The 9929-nt window shown below is 40.9% G+C and overlaps 1 protein-coding gene across 1 annotated transcript in view; it reads right to left on the minus strand.

Moving 5' to 3' along the window:
• LOC137323727 (ATP synthase F(0) complex subunit C3, mitochondrial-like) overlaps window positions 1-7345 on the minus strand; it is a 30381-nt gene extending 23036 nt beyond the window's left edge. Inside the window, exons 1-3 of the mRNA XM_067987587.1 lie at window positions 7270-7345; window positions 7011-7093; window positions 4510-4587 (exon numbers count right to left, since the gene is read on the minus strand). Of these exons, the coding sequence (XP_067843688.1) occupies window positions 4510-4587; window positions 7011-7049 (117 nt within the window). The 5' untranslated portion in view covers window positions 7050-7093; window positions 7270-7345. The remainder of the gene's footprint in view (window positions 1-4509; window positions 4588-7010; window positions 7094-7269) is intronic.
• Window positions 7346-9929: the final 2584 nt, after the last annotated feature.

Consider the following 9929-nt stretch of genomic DNA (forward strand, 5'->3'; position numbering starts at 1 on the left):
TTCAAATTCAATTCTAGTTCAGGAATTCAAAAACTGAACCAATGTACCATACAGACCAAATAAATTTAGTTGGGCGTATAGATCATCAGGAACTGGACTAAACCAATGAACAATTGTTTCCGAACACTATAGTGCTCAAAAACAATTGTTCATAAATTTATAAAACACCAGACCTCCACCCAAACAAATATCTATATTAAACAGCATTAAAATGTTCCCTCAAAGTTAACCAGTGATGCAAAGTAAAGGATTGTAAAGAACTAGGGTGTTTTTTGGGATTTAAAACTCAACTCCAACCTGAAATTTCAATTGCCACTATGGATAGAAATAAATGAAATCATGCTTAGTGTAGCTGTGATTTCTATGAATCTGAATTATTATTATAGATATCAGATGAGGAGAAATCAATTAAATGCAAACTCTGAACTTTTATTTTTTCTTCAAATACACAATCTTTCAATACTTGAGAAATTCAAATATCAATTAATCTTCTAAGAACTGAGTTGGTGCCATACTGGAAGCTGATAACAGCTTCATGATGAATCTGAACACAAAGATTGCAGTAAGTCTCCTTTTAACTCCACTTTTTGCTCATAAAAAAGTTAACTATATGGAAGTTATGAAGGAGCTGATAGTTTATAGCACTAACCACATCGCACTGGAGTACCTTACAACAGCAACAGCGAGGACTGATAGTCGGTCACCCACTTTCAGATGGTGCAAGGCTCAGTGGAACTGGAGGATACTAGAGAGAATATATAGGGAATTCATACTAAAAAAAAATAAAATGGCAATGAAAACATTTTCAAAGAATACGGTCAGATTTCATGTTCTGGTGGCCCCCAAAGCAACGGTTAAGGATTTATCAGTAGAAAACGCTAATAAAAAGATTCTGTTGCTAACGTCTAAAAACTAGGCATATGCATTAAAAGTAGCAATCCTTGACACTGGCAAGTCTGTGAGTTTGGGCCTGTACCAGCAGTGGTGTTCAGCAACTATGGATTCTTCCTCTAAAGCCAGTTTCCACTCCTTAGTTTATGGTACAGTGGCAAATACAATAATCTATTATATTTATCGCTGCATCAGACCACAGACCATTTCAGCACCACAGGACCAAAGTAAGGAAAGCAAGAACCTACCCCCTCGCACATTTAAAAACACTATTATGCCATTTTTAATCCACTGTGTACAATTAGCTTGAAATCTTCTTACAGCTAGAACTATTTATGAGAGTGAATCAACTGGATGATATCTGAATCAGGAAGCTAATAGGAAGGATCTTTTTTGACCACATATATCCAGGTCTGCCAATTTTCTCCCCTCTCCCTATTACTGGGGGTAGGGTTCCACGGGCAATAATTGAGCTAGATATTGTCTTCATCCAACATCCACGCAGACAATTTCCAGCAGTCGGCACTGGATCACAAGCAGAAGCAGGAGCAAGAACCCTGAATCTCCTCCCCAACGGGCACTGAGGTGAACTGGACCATCCCTATTATCTACCCAAGATCAGCTAACTCAACTCACACTGGGAATTGAATCTGACTTTCTAGTTTATACACCTCGGTTATATTCTGCCTTTACCAGTAAGGTGTTTGAGGTAGGAGGATGAATCAAGTGGGTAACTGGAATTGTAGTCTCTTATGCTTTCAGACCTACTTGAAGATGCAGAACTACTTTTTCCAATTAAGTTTTCAAGGATGATGGGAGAGAAAGCTGCATCTCAATTACTGGACCTGGGGAACTGCTATAGGCAGATTCCTGCTAGTGCAAAAATATTGCTCCCTGCTTGATCAAAATTAAAATTAGGGATCAGCCTTTTCCAGTCCTCCTCCCAGAACTGTAGTTGAGATCATCTTTGCATCCAAAGGCACAAAAGAAGGGACTTCATGGGCCTGATCTAACAGCTTGCATGCCACATAATTTAGGTTAGTATACAGATCTGCAATTACAATTTTCCATCCACATGATTGTAACATCAAAATCACTGATGGAAGCTTTTGGCAGTCGTAGAATCATACAGCACAGGAGGCGGCCGTTCGGCCCATCGTGTCTGTGACAGCTCTTTGAAAGAGTTATCCAATTAGTCCCACTCCCCTGCGCTTTCTCCATGGCCCTGTACATTTCTCTTTTTCAAGTATATATCCAATTCCCTCTTGAAAGTTACTACTTATCTGCTTCCACCATCTTTTCAGGTAGTGCATTCCAGATCATAACTACTCGTTGCATAAAAAAATTTCTCCTCATTTCCCCCCTGGATTTTTTGCCAATTATTTTAAATCTGTGCCCTCTGGATACCAACCCTCTTGCCAATGGAAACAGTTTCCCCTTATTTACTGTATCAAAACCCATCGTAATTTTGAACACCTATTAAATCTCCCCTTAACTTTCTCTGCTCCAAGGAGAACAATCCCACCTTCTCTAGTCTCTCCACATAGAAGTACAAAGAATTTATAGCACAGCAACAGGCCATTCGACCCAACTGGTCTATGTCGGTGTTTATGTTCCACAGGAGTCTCCTCCCACTCTACTTCATCTAACCTTATCAGCATATCTTCCTATTCCTTTGTCCCTCATGTACTTATCTAGTTTCCCCTGAAGCGCATCTATGCTACTTGCCTCAACTACTCCATGTGGTAGCAAGTTCCACATTCTAACCACTTTCTGGGTAAAGAAGTTTCTCCTGAATTTCTTATTAGATTTATTAGCGACTATCTTACATTTATGACCCCTAGTTTTGAACTCCCCAAGTGGAAACATCTTCTCGACATCTACCTTATCAAACCTCTCCAGAATTTTAAATGCCTCTATTAGGTCTACCAGTGGTCGCCCATGATGGGCACATTCTAGTGAAAGCACCCACCCAATTTTTTTTTGTTAAGTGATCCCACAGTGACCCTAGATACTTCAGCAAGGCCAGGATAACTGAAATCCCTCATCCCCGATACTATTAGAGGGGAATGGGTGTCATAATGGGTTACAGCTCTCTCCTCTCACCTTTTGACAGTCATGAAATGCTTCTTGAGTGGGTGGGGGTGGGATGTTGGTGGCTGAAGGCATGAATAAAAGAAATAAGGACAACTCTATCTACCCCATTCTAGTGTCTGGTTATAGAATAGCATTGTCAGAAGACATGCAATAAGTGGCCTGACAATAGGCATGTGAGAAAGGGCTTAGGAGAGATTAAAAAAATGACTAAGAAATAACACTAAAGTACTTGAGGACTATATTTTGAAGCTTTTGCTGTTTTATTAAAACCTTGAAATAAAAGGTGCTTGAATCAATCTGCAGGCAACATAAAATGTTATAAGGAAGTAGAGGATCTATCTACACCACTATGGGACTATCTGAAATATTAATGGTCCCAGAATAAACCAAGTAATTGAATTTATATTGGTCTGTTGGAACAAGATATCTACATGTTGGAACAATTCAGTCAGACCAATGTGTCTTGTCCAAAGGATCAGTGCATCATTCTACTGGCAATTTGTGCTCACTGTGTTATTCTCTCACACAGGAAACTTCTTGTGCTAACAGGCCACTCATTACCTTCAAACATTTGTGTACAAGTACAGCAAGTACAATTTAGCTCACATTATATTGGTAGACTCATAATTTATTCAGCTGCATCTCCTGTCTGGTGCTTCTGAAGTCTATATTGAATTGTACCACAGACACTAAACCGTCCAACTCTGAGTCTATCAGAGCAGAAAGAGCAGCTTGATCATCGGCAGCAGTTTTTACCGGAATCCAATACATACAAAGCACTAATTGTTCAGTCTTCTGCAATGCAATGCCTGATCAATAAACCACAACGAATAGACATAGTTTTTGAAAACTGAAAGGGTTTGCTGTCCAATAACTAATTTGTATAGTTCCAGAAATCGTATTTAATTGAGACTGAAAATTCTTTCCAAAAATCACGAAGCATTTAGTGGCAGAGTGATGAATTGCAGCTACACTGGATGTCAGCATCGCTGGCAAGGCCAACATTTATTGCCCATCCCTTGTTGCTCCGAGTAGGTGGTGGTGTGCCTTCTTGAAAGCGATGTGATACAGCGGAGAAGTGCTAGGCCACTTTAGAGGGCAGTTAAGAGTCAACCACATTGGTGTGAGACTGGAGCCATATATAGGTTAGACAAGGTAAGGATTGCAACTTTCCTTCCGTAAAGAACATTAATGAACTGTTGGGTTTTTAGGACAATCTGACAGCTTCACTGTCACTTTTACTGATACCAGATCAAACCGACTCCACGATCTCAGACACACTCCTATGGCAAGTAAAAGTCATAGCAAGCTATGCTTGGGCCATTCTTGGAAATATAACAGCTTGCGCAGGCTGGATGGCACTGGGAAACACCCGGTAACCCATCCCATGGATACAGATGGTGCATGGATGAACAACCAAAGTAGATAGCGGGGAAAAAAGGGGAGGGACAAGACTTTTCAAGTATGATGCTTAAAAAAATTGTCATATGGTTTAAGAAACAAAAAAGTTCCTTAACCTACCTTTCCAGTCCAAGTCTCTGGTGTGAACATTACTGACACAGAAAGCGGTCTATAAAGAGCTCCAGATCCATTGCGAACCTAGTTAAGAAAAGTCACATATCAACACATTTGTCAACCATCTTTAGGTGACCCAGTGAAATAATAGGTTCACTTCTAAGCACTAGAACATACATGGGTAGAATGCAGGCCCCCTTCCACAAGTTCTCATCTTGGCCAAGCTGAAGCTGCCAAATCTAATACTTTCTCAAAAGGAGAGAAAAATTGGAGCACAGGTGGTCAATTCAAGAACAGTAACTAGAAAGAAAGTTACCCATTTTCCTCACTATCAGGTCAGTGCATAGTGGACGGAAAGGTGAGGATAGAAGCGGGGAAGAAAGTGCACACATTTAATTATTTTTACTGTGAACACATTTTCCTTCAGGAAGACATAATGGAGTATGTAGACATGGCAGATGTAATTTAATGTGGACAAGTGAGAGGTAATATATTTTGGGAGGAGAAAGGAAGGAAAGATGCTGACGGCTGTAGATGAACAGATACATTACGTACCTGCACTTATACTTTCAGAGAAGTAAGTCATAAAAAGGTTAAAAGCATTTTCTGTTTTATAAATATGGGCATAGAATACAACAGCAAAGTAGTAATGATAAATTTATACCAAACATTGGTTAGGCCGCAGTTGAGCACTGTGTGCAGTTTTGGATGTCCCATTATAGAAAGGACATCAAAGCCAGAGAGAGAGTGTAGCGTGGGTTCACCTGTGTGATGCCAGGGATGGGAAATCATAGTTATGAGGAGAAACTTGAAATACTGGGACTATTGTCACTGGTGCAGACAAGATTTGAAAGTGGTTTTTAAAATTAAGAGTATTGATAGATTGAATAAAGTCTATTTCCTCTGGTTGAGGAGTCAATTTAAATTGTCACCATGAAGAGTGAGGAGAATGTCCAGGAAAATTTCTTTGCACAGAGAATTACTGGAGCATAAAATGCTAGGAAACAAGCAGAGACTATTGGATCTTGTAATGGAAAATTGGATAAATAGCCACCTTCTATGATTTTATGACAAGAGCCAGAAAAGAAAAGGGCCTTAACATCCTTCCTAAAGTGTGGTGCCCAGAATTGGACAAATACTCCAACTGAGACCTAGCCAGTGATTTCTAAAGGATTAGCATAATTTCCTAACATCATTACATCTAGGTAACTGTAGAGAGATCAAGAATCCTAACATGCCATTTACAAGGAGCCAAAATAACAGATTCTGACTCCCATCAACCATTGTAAATGGTATGACTTGGTATAGTTTGACATTTGAAAAAGCTACTCCCCAGTCTAAAAACTGGGAGGCACAAAAGAAAATTCTCTTCTTTTGCTTGCTTATCACTGTACAATAGTAATGCCAAAAAGAAAGATAACTGTGGCCAAAAAAGTAGCTGCTACTATCCCGATTAGTTGCAGTCCACTTGTCCATACCCCCTTCACTCATAATGGTAATGCAGGTAAAAGTACTGCTCTAAGAGCAGTGGTTTCACCTACATCATTAGGAGGGTACTCTTGTAGCTGGAGGAACATTTTCAAGGCAAAATTTAACAAAAAAATGAAACTACACATCACATGTCATGCATACCACATGTAACATCTTGGTATAGCATTTTTTTGAAGTTTTGCACCAAAACAACTTTTCTTGTCATTGAAGCATACCAAAAATGAGAATAAAACTACTATCTGTATTTTTTTTGGGGGGGGGGGGGGGGGGGTGGGATGCAAAGACAGAGTTTAAAGAACACAGCCAATGGTTACTCTGGTAGCAGTCATAATAATAGTGCAGGACAGTTTTGTCTGATCCCAAAAGTACATACCCAGTTTTGAGTGACTATTTCACACACATATGCCTAACTGATAGGGTCCACCTGCTACAATCTGTCACGTTGGACTAACCTTGACTGCAAAACCCAGTGATCAAAGTCAAAGAATAAGGGCAAACTGCAATCAAATCAATTTCACAGACAAGTCCAAGCGTCCAGGGCTGCTATAATAGATCGTATTGCAAAATACATTTCAGTTTACCCGGCTTTTGTAACCATTTGCAAGGACAGACACTTTCAGGTGACAGACAGTAGAAATGAGATACACCAGTTTGAAGTGCCACTTCAGTCGGCAGACAGTTTTACAATTAATATTTCCAAATACATTAATCACTAACAACTACAATCTCAGTGTATTTTGTTATTGCCAGGGTAATTAACCTAAATCTAACCCTTAGTATTGCTGGGCCCTGTCCAGTATTGATTGAACAAGGTGCTTTCAGCTTCCAAGAAATATTACTTTTCAGACCAAGATTGCAGACCGAAAAGAAAAGCGATAAATACAAATCCTTGGGCCTAGTACTTCTCTCGGAGGGGGAGCAGCACTCCCCATCTGAATTTCTTCCTACACGGACGGGACTAACATTCACACTCTTGTGAGGCAGACAGGGCATTTGTCTGTCCGACGACCACTTACCGCAGCTGCGGCCGATACCACTTTAGCGCAAGCGAACATCGCGGCTGCGAAACGGTCAAATCCGGACAGTCACCAGCTGAGACCTGCGGGGAAAGGACAAGCTGGCTTTAAGTTCTGTAGCACGACGTTCATTTGAAAGTCACATAAATAAACAGCATTTTAGTGGGTGGGAGGATTGGTGTTTTCGGAGCGGAGACCATTTGACCGCCCGAGCTACATTTAGATTTAATGCCACAAATCGGCGTCACTCCTGCCTTACCTGCCAGCAAAGATCCACAGCAGCGGCCGCGCACGCGTGCTAGTGCACTCAGAAAACCACCCGGATGGGAGAAGGACTATCCAAGGTCAGCTGCTCAGTTGTGCATTATTGTCACAAATAATTATGTTAATATGATTCCTTATCACATGCATCGCTCACAAAAAGCTCAAAGGGGGGGTCACAGACGGTGAATTACTTTGAAATGTAGTATTGATCAGGGTGAACGGGGTAGCTAAATCCTTAGGTTTTTGGAGATTTAAAATTAAAACAATTTACTGAATTTTAAAGAAATAAACAATGTTTCTAAACAAAGTGTAAAATCCTTTCCCTCAACTCACTTTTTCTGCTTTGTATTTTAGGTAGGTTTGTCACAGAGGACTACTGGTTAAAAATCCACGTCCCTGCAGACCAAGGATAGATATGTTTTATATTTTTTTCCTCAGAATAAAGGAGCCAGCCCCCTAAAAGATTTGTAAAAACTCAGAAAAATACTGTAGTTTATTTGGTTAGACCATACTTGAAGTACTGTGTGTAGTTCTGGTCTCCATACTACAAGAAGGATATTGAAGTACTGGAGAAAGTGCAGAAAAAATTTACAAGTATGTTAGCTGCATCCTCTCAAATCTGTTATCAGGAAAAATTGAGCAGGCTTGGGGTTCTTTTTTCTGGAAAAGAGAAGAGCTTATAGAGGCCTTTAAAATTAGGAAGGAGTTCGATAGGGTGGATGTGGAGAAACTGTTTCCATTGTTGGTGAGTCCAGAACAAGGGGGCATAAATGTATGATAGTCATGTCAAGGATGTAGGTAGGACCAGTGAGGAAGAATGGCCTATTTCTGTGCTGTAGATTCTGTTATTCTATTTAGAAGCATGCTGTTTGGAAAGTAATAATGTATGGACAATCCAGGAGAGTTATGGATGGCTTGCAATTCCAAATTGTGCTAACCTGTTCCATTTTGAATATTTTAATTTTGCGTGTTGTGCATTTGCATGTTATAGCACCCCAATTCTTAATACTTTCTTTAATTTATACTGTCTTATTCTCATTCATATTTTAAGTATTATCTCTTATTCCAAACCCTTAATAGGTGAGTAGTTGTATGCCAACCCTTCAAAAACTCGTCCTACCTCCCCCTGGACCATAACCCCACTTATTCATTCATGGGATGTGGGCGTCACTGGCAAGGCCAGCATTTAATGACCATCCCTAATTGCCCTTGAGAAGGTGGCGGTGAGCCGCCTTCTTGAACCCCTGCAGTCCGTGTGGTGAAGGTTCTCCCACAGTGCTGTTAGGTAGGGAGTTCCAGGATTTTGACCCAGCGACGATGAAGGAACGGCGATATAGTCCCAAGTCGGGATGGTGTGTGACTTGGAGGGGAATGTGCAGGTGGTGTTGTTCCCATGCGCCTGCTGCCCTTGTCCTTCTAGGTGATAGAGGCCACGGGTTTGGAAGGTGCTGACGAAGAAGCCTTGGCAAGTTGCTGCAGTGCGCCTTGTTGATGGTACACACTGAGCATCACTTGAGGAAGCGTCTTAGACCTGAAACATCGATTGACTGACTTCTGTTTCTGTTCTCCACAGATGCTGCCTGAGTATTTCCATCCTTTTCTGTGTTTGTTTCCTGAATAGTTCAGTGTACGTTCTCATACCTGGCCTACCGTATCTTACTCCAACAACTGTCAACCCAAGTCTCAGTTTTCTCATCTGCAATATGATGGACACCTGCCTTCAGCATGGTGGAAGGACCAAAACAGTATAATTTGCAGCGTGGGAGCCACTTTGATGTTCTTGATATCTTGATATATGTACCGGGCTTACTCATCACTGACTGTGTAATCCAAGTTCTTCTGTGAGGAGCTTGGACAAAAAAAATACCAGATGTGTTTCCTCTTTTGGCATCAAATCCACCTAACAAGCCCATGGGATCCAAGGGAGAGTGGCAAGTTGGATCTAAAATTGGCTCAGTGGCAGGAAGCAAAGGGTAATGGCCAACGGGTATTTTTATGACTGGAAGGCTGTTTCCCTTGCTTTTTGTGATAAATATTAATGATTTGGACTTAAATGTAGGGGGCATGATTAAGATATTTCCAGATGATACAAAAATTGGCCATGTGGTTGATAGTGAGGAGGAAAGTTGTAGACTGCAGGAAGATATCAGTGGACTGGTCAGGTGGGCAGAAAAGTGGCAAATGGAGTTCAGTCCAGAGAAGTGTGAGGTAATGCATTTGGGGAGGGCAAACAAGGCAAGGGAATACACAATAAATGGGAGGATACTGAGAAGTGTAGAGGAAGTGAGGGACCTTGGAGTGCCTGTCCACAGATCCCTGAAGATAGCAGGACAGGTAGATAAAGTGGTTAAGAAGGCATATGGAATACTTTCCTTTATTAGCCGAGGCATAGAATGTAAGAGCAGAGAGGTTATGCTAGAACTGTATAAAACACTAGTTAGGCCACAGCTTGAGTACTGCGTACAGTTCTGGTCACCACATTACAGGAAGGATGTAATTGTACGAGAGAGGGTACAGAGGAGACTTATGAGGATGTTGCCAGGACTGGAGAATTTTAGATATGAGGAAAGATTGGATAGTCTGGGGGTGTTCTCTTTAAAACAGAGGAGGCTGAGGGAGTGATTTAATTGAGGTGTACAAAATTATGAGGGGCCT

The sequence above is a fragment of the Heptranchias perlo genome, chromosome 7 (assembly GCF_035084215.1).
Source record: "Heptranchias perlo isolate sHepPer1 chromosome 7, sHepPer1.hap1, whole genome shotgun sequence".
Lineage (NCBI taxonomy): Eukaryota > Metazoa > Chordata > Chondrichthyes > Hexanchiformes > Hexanchidae > Heptranchias > Heptranchias perlo.